The sequence below is a fragment of the Fragaria vesca genome, linkage group LG4 (assembly GCF_000184155.1).
Source record: "Fragaria vesca subsp. vesca linkage group LG4, FraVesHawaii_1.0, whole genome shotgun sequence".
Lineage (NCBI taxonomy): Eukaryota > Viridiplantae > Streptophyta > Magnoliopsida > Rosales > Rosaceae > Fragaria > Fragaria vesca.
Genome location: NC_020494.1, coordinates 2864346 through 2883471, shown reverse-complemented (window position 1 = coordinate 2883471; position 19126 = coordinate 2864346). Strand labels below are relative to the sequence as shown.

General features: G+C 38.8%; 1 protein-coding gene across 1 annotated transcript; it reads right to left on the bottom strand.

The window, feature by feature from the left end:
* Window positions 1-8754: 8754 nt before the first annotated feature.
* LOC101293087 (AP2-like ethylene-responsive transcription factor AIL5-like) lies at window positions 8755-17659 on the bottom strand. Its single transcript, XM_004297832.1, has 9 exons — window positions 17446-17659; window positions 11080-11533; window positions 10900-10982; window positions 10469-10477; window positions 10131-10219; window positions 9970-10043; window positions 9824-9874; window positions 9637-9713; window positions 8755-9569 (listed from the first exon to the last, which is right to left on the bottom strand). The coding sequence occupies exons 1-9, from the start codon at window positions 17657-17659 to the stop codon at window positions 8872-8874; spliced, it is 1749 nt and encodes a 582-aa protein (XP_004297880.1). The 3' UTR covers window positions 8755-8871.
* Between the last annotated feature and the right edge of the window lie 1467 nt (window positions 17660-19126).

The following is a 19126-nucleotide window of genomic DNA, read 5'->3' as shown; positions in this document are numbered from 1 at the left end:
TCTAGTGCTAGAACTCACTTTTGTGCTAGTCGAGACTTTTATCGGTATATGCTCTAATTTTGGAAGGGATTAAAAGGACTTAGGATTTCCACCATTGCCAAATAGCCATATGTTCCTATTTGTGTGCGCTGCACACCTCTTAGTTAACCCCTTTGAGCTTACGTTAAGCCTTTCTGTCATCACCCATGTAATCCTCACCTTGAGCTTAGTGTAGTGATATCTCTACCTTTGTCCTTAGGGCCTAGTAGAGCTTATGTTGTGATGTATTGTACGTGTGAAAGGATGATGAATAACAAGTGTAGGGGGAAGGACTTGTCCATTAAAAAGAAAAAAGAAATGTGTTGCTAAAAAAAAAAAGTAAAAAAAAAAAAACAAATGTGGCAGCACTGAAAAAAAAATGATGAACGTACGTATGGATTAAGTCTCCCTTTGTGATGGAGGAGTTTGTTTTAAATTGAAGACCTAATGATGTAATATATGGTCTTTGTCCTCATTCATGAATGTTTAAAGGTGATCTTATGGCTCTACTAGGTTTTAAGGACGATTTGTAATTCCTTATCCTTTGTTTCATTAAACCCTAGCCTTTGCCAAATTTTAACCTTGATAAAGTTCTTTTATGATCCAAAAGATGGGCAGCCATCAATCTGTGGAGATTGGTTACAAAAGTTAAGCATATGGGTTGGTCCGTTTGGCAAGTAGTTGATATCTTTCATGTGATCTTTTTAATTTCACAAAGTGCGTTTTTTTTTTATATGTGAGCCTACTTGTTTGTTTATTCTCTCACATATATACATTGAGTGAAAAAGCTTTTAAGCATTAGCTATGATTCTGAGAGAAGAAAGAGTGGTAATCCAATGAGGTTGAATCATACTTGTTGGATACATGTTGAGCTCCACCCATCACCATTGTCACCCCCGTGTCTTACATGCTTATATGCGGAGTATATATTTTAATTAACTCTCGAATTATTCATAATTGATTCTTGATTGAGTGCTAATCTTGCTGCTATGAAAGTAAGACATTTTTGAGACAATAATGTTGAAGGCATAGTTTGTTTTGAGTCTTTATTTTGTTTTCTTTGTTTTAGATTTTGCTAAGGGACTAAGTGTGGGGGAATTTGATAGGAGCATAAAGTGCTATATTTATAATGTATTTCCGACCCTGTTTAGCTATGTAATTCCTTTAACTATATTCATATTAACTAAGTTTGTGTTTTTAGGTCATAAATAAAGCTGAGGAGCCCAAAAGAGACGAAAGAGGAGAAATCTTAAAGGAAAAGGAATCCATGTTGTGCAAAGAAAGAAATCAGAAAATCTGCCAGAAATTATCAATCAACTTCGACAAAATATTGTAATCAGATCACAACGATCTAGGAGATGTGCCACATATCAATAGAAAGCTATAAGAGTCTACTTTCCAGAAATTTTTACAGATCGTCAATACCTATTTTGGAGAGGAAGTTATGACTGTTTTGACCAAAATTTCTATTTTGAGGCCCAGACCACATTGGCAAGCCCATGGACGAGTTTTTAGAGTTTCAAATGACAGCAGAAAAGAAGAGGAGGACGTGAAGAGATTAGAGGAGGCCAACGATCTCACATCATCAAAACCTCCATAGTTGCGGACACGCACAAGGAAGCCGCCAAGCCATCATTGATCTCTCCATCATCCACGGTTTACCTTTCCTTTGTCATCTTTTATTCTTCTTGTGTGACTTTGCAGCCATGTGTGGCTGAATTCTCTTAGTTAGGGGCAAGGTCTGAAGCCCCAAGAATGTTTTAGATATTGTTATGAACCTTGGTTTCAAATAATTAAGTCTTTTAAATTGTTTATTTGGTTTTGGTTTACGGGGAACTCTTGCTTGTTTATATTCATGTATGCGCAACATAGAACATTATGAACTTGTGAGTGGGGCTAGAATTAGGTTGTTTAATCTCCTAAACGGTTAATACAGCTTAATTCAAGGTAGTAAAACCTATAGGACAATAGGTGAAACCAAATAAAAAGGATTGCATGCTAGGTAGCGTTCCACACTTGTTCTGCATACTTGTTCAATCAAACTTTCATTGATCTTAATGTTTAGAATAATTTGTTGATAGGATAGCGTCTATACCTTGATTGGTTATTTTAAAGGCTTAGTAACGGTGCGTTTATCTTGCTTAAGTATTCAAGGGAAGTAATAAGGACTTACGCAGTGCATGCGTTCACGGTTTGTTCTTGATTGATACCGATTTGCGACTTAATGATTGAAGCTTTGGTTGTTAACATGTCTTGAAACATACTTGGTGGTGGATTTCCAAGTCTCTAATATCTCATCCATCTAATCTTTTCTGCTTTATTTTTTTTCTTTGTTTTCTCTTGTTTATAATCACAAAACCTTATATCTCTAGTACTATTATCTTTTGTTTTCTCTTGTTTTGTAATTAACGTAAATTGTAAAGGTACTCTTAATCCCCGGCGTTTATAACGATATCCTTGTTTGTTATATACTATAATTGACACAAAAGGGTTTTCAATTGAAATGCCCGATTTCGGTCGCGATCATCCCTCTAGCTTCTATGTGCAGATAAAGAGCCATGCCAGTGATCATAGTCTTGCCGTGAACCGTTTCTGTACAATTGTTTTATTGGCACAATTAGAAGATTGTCAATGAGTTCAGGTTTGATCAGCAACAAGAAGCTACTTTGCTCTTCTAGAGAAACACTTGCTTTCACTGAAAGAAGGCATATTGTCGACAATGAGTTCAGGTTTGATCAGCAACAAGTATTCCTGGGCTTCTTTGTGATGAAACTACGGATTGAATCCAATTGTCCTACAAATTTTGTTTCTCGTTATTCCTTGTCGATAGGTTTCTTGCCTACGTACTCAGTTTTCCTTTTCAGTTTGTGATACAAGTGTTTCACTAGAATTATTCACCATTGCAACTTCTTCTCAAAATTAGTACGATAAGTAGGGCTGGGCACCGGATAGGATGGGCCGGGATTTGGTGAATCCCGTCCCGTCCCGAAAATAAAAGAACGGGACGGGACGGAACGGGAAAGCGTTTTTAAAAATCTGTCCCGTATGTCCCGATCCTGATCGGGACCGAGACGGGATCGGGATCCCGATAAATTAACCCTCAAACAACATTAATGAAATTAATGAAAAAAAATATATCCAAAATCACACAAGCAAAAAAAAAAAAAAAAAAAAGAAACAATGATGAAATTAAAAGTACTAAAATCAACAAGAACATAGGTGCATAGGTGCTAAATTACATCCCATTTTCAAAGTACTAAACATCCCACATTAAAAATTAACCCTCAAACAACAACTAAAAATATCCAAAATCACACAACCAAAAAAAAGAACATGAATGAAATTAAAAGTATTGTTTTAGACCAAATTGAGTGTGGTTGAGTGCATTGTAACACCATGCAATCTAAAAAATCAAGTATAAAATGAATAAAATTAAGTATTCTAATATTACGGGACGGGACGGGATTTTTCGGGATAGTCCCGATCCCGTCCCGTCCTGTTTCAACATTACCATAACGGGACGGGACGGGATTGCCATTTTCAAAACCTATCCCTTCCTGTCCCGTCCCGCTAACTTTCGGGACGAGACCGGTACGGGATCGGGATTCCGGTACTAAGTGCCCAGCCCTAACGATAAGTTATAACACATACTAACGTACCTCTTGTAACACTGAATTGTATGACCAACTTTTATTGAAATGCCGGCCGGAAGCAAAAAGAGTCTACTCTAGATCTTCTTTTTTTTTTTTTTAAAAGGGTCTAGACTCTTGATCTTAAACCCGTAGAATTGCCTTCTTCGAACCCTTTAGCTTACACTTTAACTTATGAGGTAGTTACCCTTTTCGTCGAAAAAAAAAATTATGAGCTAGTTAAATGAATGAAAACATATATGTACAAATTTAATTAACTATATTGGTTGATATCTCTATATTGCAGATCTATGATAAGATAACATGCATCACATTGGTTTTTCGGATTAAGTCGATTTGGGTTATATCTCCATCACATAACCGATATGTATTTCTCTGACGTATATAAGTAAAACGTTTTGCTTGCACAACGTACTCTACAGCGCAACAACACTATAAGCTTTCATATAAGAAACGACTACTGATCACTAGGAGTGAGATTGAAGGTTCTTGTTGATGCATGTGTATTTAACCCTACTAAATTAGGTAAAAGCAGTAGAATAATATCAACTCGTGTCACCAGAAGTTTCACAGCATTCTACCTATAGTATTTTAAATGTAAGTATAAACCAAGGAAAAAGTTACTAATTAGGTACATATATGATGTATCAATGTATCATCGATCTCCATAGGCATCGCCTCTGTGCATGAAGATGAACGGGATTCGATTTCCCACGTCCAACATTCAACCGCACACGTCGCCCGAAACCCTAGTCAGCCACCACGTGCGGCCTCATTACCCCCTCACTATTATATGCAACATACACTTATCATTACCAATCTATTATTATCACCTCACAATATATAAAATAACTAAAGCAAAGAACAAGAGAAAGCAACGAGTACCATGGTCATTGTTTGCAGCAGCCTCATCCACGACTCCTTGTTCACATCTTTACTTCAAACTTATGCTGCAAATGTGTATCCCATTATTAGTGCATCGTTCCCCTTCATTTTCATTATATTTATAAGCTCATACCATAGTGTTTGACTCTATTTTCACGACTAATTCATAACTAGAGACGCTAAATTTCTTATTTGAATTGGGTTTGTTTTGATCATAGATTTCATATCATTTGAGGTATATATGTGATACACATATAAGTGTCTCGGATGCATTATATAGTCTCTTCTTATCTTCTTTCATCATGAATATGAATCAAAACAAGAGAAATTTTTAGGTGCAACAGCCGCACCACCTGGCACATGCGCACCCAATCACCCTTTGACACGTGCTTTTTTTTTTTCACAGCTGCCTTCTTCTTCTTCTTCCTCCTTTCTCCGGTGGATCTTCTTCCTTTCTCCGGTCGGAAACCGATCCCCTCCGATCTTCTTTCCCTCTGCCCAGCCGCCGCCTCAAACCTGCAACCCCCGTCGCCTCCGCCTCCACCGTAAAGGAAGAAGAAGCTTCGTCGAAGGAAGGAAGAAGAAGCTTCACCGGAGGAAGGAAGAAGAAGCTTTGCCGGGGAAGAGGAAGGAAGATGACGCCTCCACCAACCCGTGTAAAGGAAGAAGAAGCTTCGCCGGAGGAAGAAAGAAGAAGTGCCGGAGCAGAGGAAGGAAGAGGAAGAAGAAGAACGCAGGTATGGAGGGGGTGTTTTTAAAAAATAAAAAAAAACACGTGTCATTGTGTGACTGATGGGTCGCACAGAACACGTGGTGCATTAGCTTCATCTAAGACTCTCTCCCAAAACAAACAGTGGATTACTGAGATTCCGCTTAACTATTAAACAAACGGAGGTTTGGCTAATCGAGTCAGTCAAAGAAAACAAAAGGCTAGAAGGGAGGGGGGAGTGTGTGTGGCCGACAATACTTGTTTGTAGGCCAAACAAAGATTGGGACAGAACTGAGGAAAGCAAAGATTAAGAGAAAGGGTGCCCTAGACTTACACAAGTTAATTTTTAAAGAAAAAGAGGTATTGTGTGTGGGTGCTCTTTCTGCATTACAGCATTTGACTAATACTTTGTTGCAATTTGAAACGTAGCCTTTTCAGGTAATGTCATGTGCTTCTTCTTATTATAAGATTAGAGCTGGAGAGGTGTGGTGGGTAAGTAAACCTAGCAAGCTTTGTTTAATTCGAAGGCAAAGTAAGTTAATTAGTTTTGGGAGACGTGCATGCAGAACAACACCCTCCCTTCTTTCCGTTTTTCTCTGATTAATCTACTACAATCTGTTCTTTCTTATACATTACACGACTTTAATCATATTCATATGCGACTTGTGACTACTCGATCTTTCCGTTAGCAACCCCAGATTAGCAAACCTATCAGCAACATAATTCCCTTCGTGAAGGATGTGTGAGCATGTGAAAGAGATATGGCGAATTCGAGTCAAACAATTGTGTCAGGCAATTCGCAATGGCCAAGGAGGTATAAAAGAGGAAGAAGAAATACATTGAAGTATCGATGTAGAATCACTCTCCAACCATATGTGATGCCAACCAAAGTGAAAAGCAAACTCAACACCTAAAATAATAGCCATAAGTTCTGTAAAAAAAACAGTTTGAGTTCCCAAGCCTTGACAATAACCACCAATAAAATGACCGAAGCTGTCCCTAAACACTCCAACACAACCAGCAAGGTCGGGGTTTCCCTTGGAGAAACCATCGGTATTCAACTTGAGCCATGAAATGAGAGGAGGATGCCATAACACCATGGGCGGATACATGTACAAGGCTTTATAGGCTCAAGCCTAGAGAGAATTTTAGGACAAAAAGCCTCAAGCAGGGTGTGTATATATATATATATATATATATATATTACAACCGTGTTGAGTACTAAATCTATTACCATACTCCGTATAAGGCTCGACTTCTTACTCAAAGATTGATAATTGTTTCCAGTAATTTACAGTTCATACCATAAAACGAAGCTCAAATGGTTAATAATTAAATTGGGATCTATACTCTATCTACTTGTGAAGGTAGAGATCGGCAACCAAGATTGGTAATTGTTACCACAAAGCAAGCTACGGTGCCTATTAGGGATCTAAACTTTTTCTAATTTATATCTATTTATGCTTATGTTGGCCGATATCTATTTTCAGAGCTCGTCACTTTTTTACTGAAAAAAAAATTGCACATAAAAAATTAACCTAAATAACTATTAGATCCTGGCCGGATCCGCCACTGCATAACACAATACGAGGAGCACTTCGACGTTTGAAAACAGGAATCATACTCATGCTAGAAAGGACTTTGGAATCCAAGCAAAGCATGCTTAGCTATCAGTTGAGCATCAAAAAAAATTGTTAAACGGTTTGCTAATATATTGGCATCTTAATCCCGACCAAACTAGCTTCTTCCTTGATTCATTTTCGTTTTTTCAATTCGCAGATTACTAGACAGACAGCTATCTCAATCAAAGCGTTTGACTCCAACTTTCAGTGTCCTAGTCGATCCGATAGGTATAACTAACTGAATATGGTACAATTTTGATGGTCTATATATGCTGGTACGTACCACTAAAGTTCCTTCACATATGATAGAACTATCTTCATTTTCTATGATGCAAAATGAAATATAATACCGACACATAAACCCAGACAAACTGAGCAACACAGGGACTTCTATGTCCATAAATCAGATATAACGCCTATTTTGTAAACCTGAAGATTAGAAAAACAAGTTTAATGCCAATAAATTGGATGCATACAAAAATAAAACACTTACTACATTAGCTCTAACAGGTCATATCAATGGAGTCGATTTGGCAATAATTAGGAGAATATTACATGCAGGTATTGTCCAAACAATGGTCAAAGATGAAGGCAGCAGCTAGAGGTAGAAGATCTCTAATGGGCGCCGAAAGGCACGAAGGGAAAGAACTACGTAGTGCAATGCCATCATCTGAAGCAGGATATGAGAGACAAGAAAAGACATCAGTCTTTATATTTGAACCTCTCATTCGATCACACTTCCACCTCTCTATAGCGCGCGCAAATGCAAATAGTAGTCTAAATCTCTAGTCACTACTGGTCTCCACTGGAAAAGCTAGCTCGTACATAAAACATGCAATATTGCAACATGGGTTTTGTTCTTTGTCCTACATATATTCTTTATAAATGATTAGCTTATTGTTAAAGGTTGTTATCGATCTAAGTTTTGGCTTTTCCACTTTTGGGTCAAGCTGGTCTGAGTACTCAAAGGATAGAGCGCTTTTCATATATAAAGAGAATTAAGTTTAACTAAGTTAAGCATCTTGTGCTATTATCCATGATTAATGGGATAGAATTCTCTGTATATGCAACTAGCTAGCAAGTATTTATATGATGTAGTATCACTATGTTTTGCACACAGGAGCTATAGCAACCGCAACTGGTAACTTTTGTAATAGCGCGCATGAATATAAGTTATAGAGTCATTCACTGTTACTAGCTATGATACGTAATAAATAACGTAAATTATCATAACTACATGAATATAAGTTCATATACAATCAGCAAGTTTTCCAAAGTTTTCCTCTTTTAGGGAAATAATATCCATAGACGGCATCACTGAGTCACTCCGGCCTATAATACTACATACACCAGAGCAAGAGCTCCTAATATAAGTTTTGCCTTTACCTAGCTCCCGGTATAAGTTTTGCTTTTAACTATTTGGCCTACTCAGAAGCAAATCCCACCAATCAAATAATATTTTTTTTCATTTCAAAGGCACTATATAAATTGCGCAGGTAAGAGCAAGTAAATTTTAAAAGCTTGGATTAACTTCTTATTGAGCTATTCTAATTGAAATCAAATTGAGATGCATGTCATTGCATGATAAACTCCACATGGAAAATTTTGACACCAATAAGATCAAGAATTACAAAAGGATTTTCTTTTCCATTATACTCATCTAAATTCATGTCAGTAAAGAAAAAGATAAAGCTAAAAAGAGCAAAAAATAAAGAGGTAAAAGACAAAAGAAAGAAGAAAAAAAAAAAGGTAAAGACAAAAGAAGTTGAGTTAGAACAGTAGAAGCAGTGTCAGCTAACTAGCTGTGTGCTCATCTCTGTGTGAATTATGATTGCCCAGTAGGTGTCAGTCTCTCCCACCTCATTCCTATTCAAACTAAAGTTGTTGACTCCCATGTGAGGTTCAACATTGTCATTGACTCGAAGTCTCGTCCTCTAGGTAGCTATCTCCTCCATGCACCTTCATGTGATGATTCTCATGGAGCTTTTTATTCCATGCCGAAAATGGGAGTCTGAAAGAGATTAAGACCAGGCCCTATCCATGTTCCATAACCAGGAGAAGAACTTTGATCATAACCCATGTTACTACTCAAACCAAGAGGTGTGGAGTAGGGGATTGGATTATTAGTACCACTGCTAGTACTTTGTTGTTGCTCTTGTTGTTGTTGCTGCTGCTGACCGTGGACGTTGTAAATCCCACTGTAGAATAACCCGTTGGTTTCAGTCGTTGTAGTAGCAGTACTCGATGTCGCAGAGAAATCCATGTTGCTGTGAAAATAGGTTGGTGCGGCGCCAACACTGTTAGGGTTCCTGACATTGTTTGCGGAAGGGTTGTTGTTTGGGACTTGGTAACCGAAGATATTGGACCAATACTCTGTGGAAGGGTCTTGTTTGATGGGAATTGCAAAGCTCAATGTGGAGGAATTACTGGCTGGCTGCTGAGATGACGACGCAAAGGTGACAGAGGATGCAGAGGAGAGATCTCTATCGTCAAGGCTCTTGCTATCAGCAGAGAGGGATTGATCGGATGAGTTCTTGGATTTTCCAGACATTCCTCCGATGGGGAGGTTGCTGTTGGCAATGCTCTTCACATCGTAACGGCTCATATCAAAGTTGGTGACTGCATTTAAGCCTCGGAACTTGATAGCTGCAATGTCATAGGCCTCGGCAGCTTCTTCTTGTGTGCCTAATGTTGGACAAAAATTAGTTGAAGTCAATTATAACATCAAGGCAAATGTGAAGGTAATACTCACTGAAAGTGCCTAGGTACAGATCTTTGTTGCCAGCAACCCTTCCTATTCTTGCCTGCCATCTACCATGTTGATGGTGCCTGAAACGAATTTGGGATATATTAATATTTCGGTATAAAAATTAATTAAAATGGTGAGTGAAACTTAGATTCCAATTATTTTTACCGTCAAACACATGAAAATTACAAACCTTGTCACCCCTCTGTAAATAGAGGCTCCTCTTGAAAATCCACTACTTTTCCTATACCATAAAGAGTGAAACACATTAATTAACCATGATACTAAAAAAGAAAGAGTACTTCAGACCAAATAATGGATAAATGTGTATCTAATTACCTTCTGAGGGAAGCAACAAATTCCTGCCTAGACATGTTCTTCATCTCCGTCAATTCCTTCTCATAGTTGGTAACCTTGGAAAATAATTTTCAACATCAAATAAAACCAAAATAGAAAAATATTAGAAACAAAATCAAAATACAGGAAAAGAAAATATTTACCGGAAAGTTTGTGGTGGTGGTCGGACCCCAGTACTTGAGAGCTGCTAGATCGTAGGCTCTTGCTGCTTTGTCTTCTTTATCATAACCACCTTCAGTACAAAAATTCATAAAATTTAAATAAATCATTAAATTTCAGCAATAAGAATCTAAGTAAGATCTGAACATTATGATGCATTCATGCAAAGAATATTTCTGATACAGTAACCTATAATATCCAATGCTGGATCTTAACTTGATGAGGCCCATGTACTTCTATGACAGTGAATCTAAGAAACCAAAGTTACATACAGTTAAATTAAATGATGATCTTAAAGGCAAGAGCAGTAAAACAAACTCACCCAAATAAACTGATGGAGTTGAGGTCGATGATAATAGCAGCAATCATTTACGTCCATGTACATAAAAACAAAAGAAACAAAGCCCACATCAGAGTCTTGGTACTCATGAAACTTGAAAACAATGGCGCAGAGTAGCAACGTGCTATGTGGTTCAAATCTAATGTGCACACTACTATGTCTCAAATGCGGCAATGCCACACCCGATCTAACTATGCAAAGCCCTTGAATGGGCGACCTGCAACATTGTTTCTCTTGGGATTTTACATTGAAAATGATATTCTTTTCTTCTCCATCTCCTTCATTTATTCCAGTCACAGAAGCTAAACCCAGAAATGGAGATGGAGTGGACCCGTTGGTCCTAAGCAACGTATACTGGGGCGCACGTTAAGAGTTATGAAGGCCATAGAAAACCTAGTTCAGAAAATAATTACCTTGCCTTCCTTTCCTGCTTTGTCCTTCTCTTCTGCAACTGTTATCCCATAGATGAGCTTCATATCTTCCTGTCCACCTATGCCTGATATTCAAACACCCAAACAACATAAAATAAACAAACAAACTACTTGATGATAATAAGAACAAATAGATAATATATTTTAGCTCGATCTCCACACCTTGTAACGCCACGGTAAATCGAGGTGCGCTGACCGAAGGTGTCCACGGTTTTCTTGGCGGTGGAGGTTTCGGTGGTCCCCACCGGGTGGTGGGTTTTGGTTTGCTGCAGAGTAGTAGGGGCGGTAGCGGTGGCGGTAGGGGTGGTGGAGAAACCACGGAGGAAGCTAGCGGCTATGGTTTTGAGTTCGGAGTCGTAAATCTCATTTTCGGCCACAGCGAGATGATCGTTAGTAGATGAGAAGGGAGCGAGCGACGTCGGCGTTGTTGATGCGGTGGTGATGACATCGGCTGTGGCGGTTGTGACCCCGGCGGTGGTGGTGGTGGTGCAGCCACCACCGAGAAAGTCCTCAAGCTTCGTGCCGACGCCGCCGCTGAAGATGGAGAGGTCGGTCTCAGTTGCACCTGCATGTGCATCTTGATGATGATCCGACGCTGTGGAGTTAACCCCGGTGTCTGTAAACAAAAGAAAAAATCGATGTGAGCAAATCAGAAATATAAGATAGTTATATTTAAGAGAGAGAAGAAATGAGGTAGATAGAGAGGGCGGACCTGGAGAGGAGGTGAAGGCCTCGAAGAGAGAGAGGTGGGAGTTATGAGGGGGAGAGGAGAAGTGGTTGGAAAGAGAGAAACCGAGCCAGTTCTGAGGATGATGATGATGGGGAGGAGGAGGAGGAGGGGAATTAGAATCCATGTTTGCTTGTTTGGTGGTTTTGCAAGAGAGATGTGCTTTGTCTTTGGAAATAGAGCGTCAGGATATTGGAAAACACAGAAGAACAGTAACAACAAGTGAATATTGTGAGAAACTGTGTCAAAGTTAATTAAGGAGGGGTTTCTGAGACTTGAGAGAACACAGATATTGAGGTAGTAGCAGGCTAACAGGCTTAGGTTAAGAAGCAGTACTAAGTAGAAGAGCGAGCTCGAGGAAGATGAAAAAAGAGAGAGAGAGAGAGAGAGAGTCTCAGCCATGAAGGGTTGCACGAGGATCGAGATTCTCTCTTTTTTTTTTTCGTTTTGGTGTCTGGTAAATGAGAAATAAATATACAGGAATAAATGGAGGGAGCAAAGAAAGCAAAGTGGAAGCTTTTGTTGGGATGACTGGGCGGTGTTTGATATCTCTCTCTCTTTCTTTCTCCTCTTTGGGCTAGCTAGTCTTGACTCTTGACCTAAAAGAAAGCATTATTTTATTATTGTTCTGGGTTTTGAGAGAGGAGCTATGGATGATAATATTACTGTGTGTGTATGCATGTGGGGAAGCAAGAGGGTGAGGGAGGGGACACCGTGACCCATAACAATTAGGATTTACGACTAAGAAATTTGGAAATCAAATCATTTCATTTTGGTCACTAGGTCTGCCACCTGTTATCTCCTTCTGTCCGTCCCCTTCTAGGGCCTCCTTAAGTACGTTAAAGTGTGGTAGCCTTCGATCGACTTGTCCCAACTCCTTCCCCTTCCGGCGGGCGCCCTCTAATTTTACCGCCCCCGACTTCATATTCGTTCACATCTAATTTCATTTTGATCTTTCTTCATCGGCAATCTGTCAAAATTATTCCGTCGATCCCCGTCCTTTTAGTCAAATATTATGTTTGGTTATACATTCAGTTACGCCCTCAGTATAAATATTTGATGACATTGTTGTAACTATTGTAACCTTTATTTTTTTCGATGTGACTATTGTAACACTATTGATGAAATGTCGTATCGTACTTGATATGTGGTATCGGGCTTTGGGATAGGATATTTTTCCATACATGCATAAGTCATATTGAAATTGTAACGCTAATGTAAAACCGTTGATTAAAATTGTCAACCATAGTAATATCAAAAGTGAAATTTGTGCCTTTGTAATGTACACGTATATAATCAGAATACATGCAAATATTGAAGCACTTCATGCATAAAACATATCATATACAACTATACACATAATAATTAAAAATTCTCATAAATCAGTCGACTGCATGAGAACTCCACGTCTAGATAAGAAGAGAACTTTTTTAACTCTGGTCAAACGAAATTTAATGATAAAATCCTGCATGTAATGGAATATACTAATGGGTATGTACTCACTAGTGTGGTGAGTTTCCAAAAATAAGAGAGAAGTAAGAGTGTCCAAATTAGAGAAATTAAGATGCAAATTAAAATGAAGTCGCGAGAAATTATTCCCCAGTTGGTCTACTACGTACTTCATGCACGTCAATATTTTGCCCTAACTGTTACCAAGTTACCCCCCACAATCTCAGGATTGAAAGCACATTGAAGATCAAGCTTCGATTTGTTTTTCCTTTTTTTTTTTTTTCTAAATGTGTTTGGTTATCTTCTCAAAAGAAGAACAGTTGTTAGGGCCTAGACAAAATTGGCAATGGCAATAACTGAACTGTAATGAAGTAGCTGCAGCAAACTATATAGGACGACGTCGCCCCCTATTTATTGGCAATCTACGTACCTGCACTAGCTACTGGTCATCTTCTGGTGAAATGAAAATAATGAAATATAGAAATAAGATGACGAGCTTCTTCAGAAAAATGCGAGTGAACTTAGAATTTGAGAGAGAGAGAGAGGCGGTGGGTGTGTGGTGGCTTGTTGCAGGGGATAGATTTGGTAATGGCAGCCACATGCGTGCATGTCGTAGGAGCGACACGTGGGAACTGTGTGGAAATATCCTGCACACGTGTCAGCTGGATCGTGTTGATTCTCAGTAGGGAATGGTATATTATATTACGTTGCCATGCATGACATGAACATACTGAAATGAAATATGCAGCTTCTTTCTTTCTCATTGACAACTCGACTCCCTCGATCGATCATGTAATAAGAACAAGGAAAGGGCTTGTCATTTGTAACATACATGTATACAAATTAATATACTTGTCAATTATGTGGTGCGTAGAGACACTACGCCAGTCATGAACTTCATGATCTGCATGCTCTGCAACAAGTCACTGCAACATGAACATTTTCTTTCTTTTCGGCTAGGAATCTAAGATGATTTTTATCTACACACTGCATGTTTTTCGGTTATAAATCTATTATTCGAAAGAAATTAAGCTTGGCTTCTTTAAGTTGTTGGGATCTTGAGTAAAGAAAAGAAAGCTGTTGGGATCTTGTTGGTGGTGCATATATGGTGTCCATGCGCTCTCTCTCTCTCTCTGCATTTTACCCGACGGTTTACCCCAAAAGATGACACTGCATGCGTTTTATCTCGGATTGCTTATTAGTTACTTGATTTACTATTAAGGTTGTTAACTGAGAAATTAACTTGGAGAAACATATACGCCAATGATATATACGTACGTACTGATGGTAAGAGTCTACTGACAATTAACTTGACAAGTGATAGGCTAGGGTGTTATTTAGTACTCAGCACCATATTATTACATTGCTTTTGCAAGACAAGGTCGGGCATATACCTCCGAACAGCAAACGCCACCTCTTCCTCCCGGGGGCTGCGGCCACATGCCCTCAGCACCAAGTGTTTAATATATATGCAGCTTCTAATTTGCATGCATCAAAGGCATGTACACATAACATAACGCATATGTATTATAGTGAGGGAAGGACAGAACCAAGTTGACCAACCAACCAGATAGCCAATCCAAACCGCAGGACAAAGCAAAATCCACATGCTATTTAGACAGCAAAAATGTTTAGGTGGCCAGTTTCACTAGTTGGGTAGCTAGACAAAGCAAAGGCAGAGAAGAAGCCTACAAAATCCGGATAAGAAGAGTTAAAACTCCTGCTTTTACATCAAGCAAACAGTCCCCGAAAGCGTCTCGATAATTATACAAATGTTAAATTGTTGAAGGTGATGACTTGAAACATTTTGATCGATTCTATGACCCGGTAAAGGTTTCATACCGTGGCGTATTTGATTTCTTGTGTACAATATTCGATCATAATTTCCGATTATTATGTCATTTTTGGACATGTTCATCATGAAACAAATTTTGTAGTCATAGACTCATAGTTCCTCTTCGTCTTTTCTTCGATTTCACTGTCTTTCCCATTTATGTGTCCTCAATGTTTCATTTAGATAAGTTAGGAAGGGGAATAGCAGGCTCTGTGTTGTACTACTGTAGTTTGTTGTTTTACTTTGGTTAATGGAAAACAAATGTGTTAAAGACATAAATGTTATTTTTTGGTAAAAAGATGAATATGTATTGAATATGAAATTTGAAATTAAAATAACATGTTTGATAATCGACGACATTGGTAAGACACTTGAATCGATTTGGGGATAATGATCATTTGCACAAAAATAGAAAAGTCAAACCCCATTCCAATAAGAATAAGATTTTTGACTCCAATTGAATGAGAGAGAGACTTATTTGTGCCCAAATACATAAATCTTTATTAAATTCATAATAAAATAATTTTTTTAAGACATTTTTACCCTTGGTCCTTATATATGCTTAGAGAGAGAAAGTGTAAGAGAAAGAGGAAAGACTTTGCCAGCAGCTTACCGGATCTCTGGACACCGGCCGCCGGACTCTGGTCGTCGGACTCCGGTCGCCAGAATTTTTTTCAGTCACCGGTAACTCGGTTACTGACCCCTAGTAACTCGGTTACTCTGGCGACCGATCGCTGGAACTCAGTTACTGACCCTAGAAATGCAGTTACTGACAAAAAAACCCAGTTACTGACCCAAAAAAACTCAGTTACTGACCCCCAGTAACTAGGTTATTCAGGTGACCGATCACCGGAACTCAGTTTCTAACCCCATAAACTCAGTTACTGACCCCAAAAATTAAGTTACTGACCTAAAAAACTCAGTTACTGACCCCCAGTAACTGGGTTACTCCGGCGACCGATCACCGAAACTCAGTTTCTAACCTCAGAAACTCAGTTACTGACCTTAGAAATTCAATTACTGACTCAAAAAACTCAGTTATTGACCCCAAGTAACTCAGTTACTCTGGTGACCGATCATCGAAACTCAGTTTCTGACCCAAAAAAACTCAATTACTGACCCCCAGTAAGCCCCAATAACTCAGTTACTGACCCCAATAATCGACTTATTGGCTCCAAATGTTTTAGAAACTCGGTTTCTAACCCTTAAAAACTAACTGTCTGACCCTAGATGTCAGGACCCACCCCGAATTTCACCTTGAAACCCGAAGTAAATCCTGCGGGGACCACCTCTAAGGAAAATTTACCGAAAATTCGACATAACCTCCCTTCAAAATGGACAACCCTTCCTAAAAAAAAAACACCTGCAGGCACTTCTAAAAGTTCCAACTCCAACCTTATAAACTCCTAGAGCCTTCGTGCTCCCCACAAATCACAACATCTCCCAATATAGATTCACTAATCTAACAAAGATCCTATAACCAACAATCACATATTCAGAGCAACTCTACTTGAGAGGAGAGGAACTAGAAATAAATATAAATGAGCGGAAGCTATACTATTGACTATGCCTCTTCTCCATGTACGTTCAGCCTCAACTATGTTAACCTGTAACTGGGCATTTTTAAAACGAAGAGCCCAAAGGAAAACATTTGAAACCGTTAGAGTGAGTGGACAAAAATAAATTTAAAAAGAAATAAATCTTTCTGCTTTCTCGATTTAACTTCTGTGGAAAATACAATTAACAGCATGCAACAAGCTCAAAAGCTTTTAAAAATTTACCGAATTTACCGAAACGTGACTAGCCGCGCTAGTCACCAACACTTCATAAAAATAGAGTCTCTCAGGCTAAAATAAAATATGTATGTGTTACACTCGTCATATCCCTTGTATGAATTTTCTTGAAACAACAAAGACAAATAGAAAATTCACACAAGGCTACGACGCTTGCGTCTAACACTCACGTCGCACTATAATGGCATTTTACCTCATTATGGTGGAAAAGATGGTGTATAAATATATACGCGCATATCTCCTACATAAATTATTTTATTTATATAGGGCTACGACGATTGCGTCTAACGCTCACGTCGCACCATAATAGAATTTGACCTCAGTATGGTGGAAAAGCACGTATAGCTAGCTATGTCACATCCCAGTTCTTAAGTCAATTTGCAGTTATTTACTTTTAGGTTACTTTGACCTTTTACCGTTTTAAGTAACCGTTTACTATTTAAGACTCTAAAAGTTGACTTTTTCTTCCGTTTGGAATTTGGGAAAACTTACTTCATGAAAGTTGTAGAGGACGTTAATACGAGTACGTAGACATGTTATGTGTTAAAATCGGAGTTAGCATGAAAAAGTTATCAAATAAAAGGATAAATTTTGAGTTAATAAAAAGATGGTAAAAATTTAGTGGGTTTAATTTTTGGTGGGTGTTTAAGTTGGACCGGGTAGGTGTGGAGAAGCCCAACACCCACCCACACTCACACTCTCTCTCTCCCTCTTTCTTCTCTCACTCTCTCCCGTGAGCTCCTCTCGACCCGCCGGAGACCCAGCTCTGCCCGCCGCCGTTCGGCCACTCGGGACTGCCGGACCACCCCAGTTCAGACCCCCGTCGCCTCCCCTGCCTTCCTGGGCCGTAGTCCGAGCCGATGACGCCGCCGGAAGGGAGGAGAACTTCTCTAGAGTCCCAACTGCTCCTTCGCCGGAGCTCCCACCTCCGGCCACCATAGCTCGTGAAACTTGACTCATCTTGTAGCTCTCATCAAGGTTAGTGATCCCTAAAAAAGAATCGACTTAATTCGATCTTGGTGTCGAGATATGTTTAATTGAAGTTATAGGGATTTATGGAGGTTTTGGTTCGATTACCCTCGTTAAGCTTAGAATTGGACTAAGTGTTAGTTATGAAAGTTGTTGTGCTTGATGAGAGGATTATTCTGTTAAATTTTGAGAGGCAATGGACGCCGCCGGAGTTCGGCTGCCGGCGGAGCAGGCGGCGGCGCCGCCACTTAGAGGTTGTTTTTCAGGTTTTTGAGTTTGTTATAATGAGAGGAGTAATGAAGTATAGTTTGGAATTTTTGGAGGAGTTTTGATAAGGTTTGGGATTTTTAAAATATTAAGGATTTTTCCGGTTATTATAATGAAAATCCGGTTGTTGAATTTCCTTGGTATTTAGCCTGGAATGTTAGAATTGATGATTTGAAGTTGTGGTGGAGTTTGATGTGAATTCGGTGAGTTTAACCCTAATAAGAGTAGAGGGTTAAACAGAAGAGAGTTAGATATTTTTATTCACGTAATTATTTTCCGGAATTAAAGTTTGGTCCTAAGCATGGTTGTTGTGCCAGGATTCGAGGAGACCCCACTTGAGTGGTGATTCGGAATTCGTCAGGCTTAGGCCTAAATCTGTGAGTGGACATTTTGGTTTTTAATTAATATGCATGCAAGATTTTCTAAATTAGAATTTTATTTTCCGAGCATATATTATAACTTCGGCATATGAAATAATCCTGGAATTATTTGATATTGATGCATGGATTAAATGTTGGTCATAATTTATGGATTTGAGCTCGGATTGATAATTTGAGATTTGAGTTTGGATTTTCTTTATGATTTTCGGATTTGAGGTTATATCCAGATTTGCATATTGCCTGGTTTTCGAAAGGTGAAAATTATTTAAATTAATTATTTCATTGAGCATTTTAACATGTGGGACACGTCATCGAATTTAATTATTTTCTTTACTCTTTGAATTCTTTGAGTACGGTTGGGAATCGTACTTATGCTTAAGTTATGAGTTTTTTCACATGGATTTATGTTTCTTTATTTATGCCATACTTGTTGGATCGTTATTATTCATGCTAGCATGTTGCTTTCGAGGCGATGTAGCTTCCACGTTTTAAGTGGGGTTACTCAAGCCTTTTCCGCCTTCGGGTGATGTGATGTAGTCGACGACATCACGCAAGCCCTGCACCTTCTCTGTTATCATGACATGAAAGTGTAGGGAGTATGGGAGTACGGGAGTACTTTGCCTGGGAGGCAACCGAGTCTGGGAGGCTCACTTGTATGGTTAAATCGGTTTATTATTTATTGTTGTTTTGACTAGGGGGGCTAGTCCATTATTTTGGTATTTTCTTCAATGAAGGTTAGTATTTATCTTTGTCAATATTTTGACTAGCGGGACTAGTCCGTTTCCTTGGG

Coding starts and splice junctions, on each gene's coding strand:
- LOC101293087 (XM_004297832.1), bottom strand. CDS start 17,659: ATGGTGGCCGGAGGTGGGAGCTCCGGCGAAGGAGCAGTTGGGACTCTA. Junction 11,534..17,445: donor AGAGGAGCTCACGGGAGAGA/GTGAGAGAAGAA, acceptor TTTTGTTTACAG/ACACCGGGGTTAACTCCACA. Junction 10,044..10,130: donor CCACCACCACAAACTTTCCG/GTAAATATTTTC, acceptor TTATTTTCCAAG/GTTACCAACTATGAGAAGGA.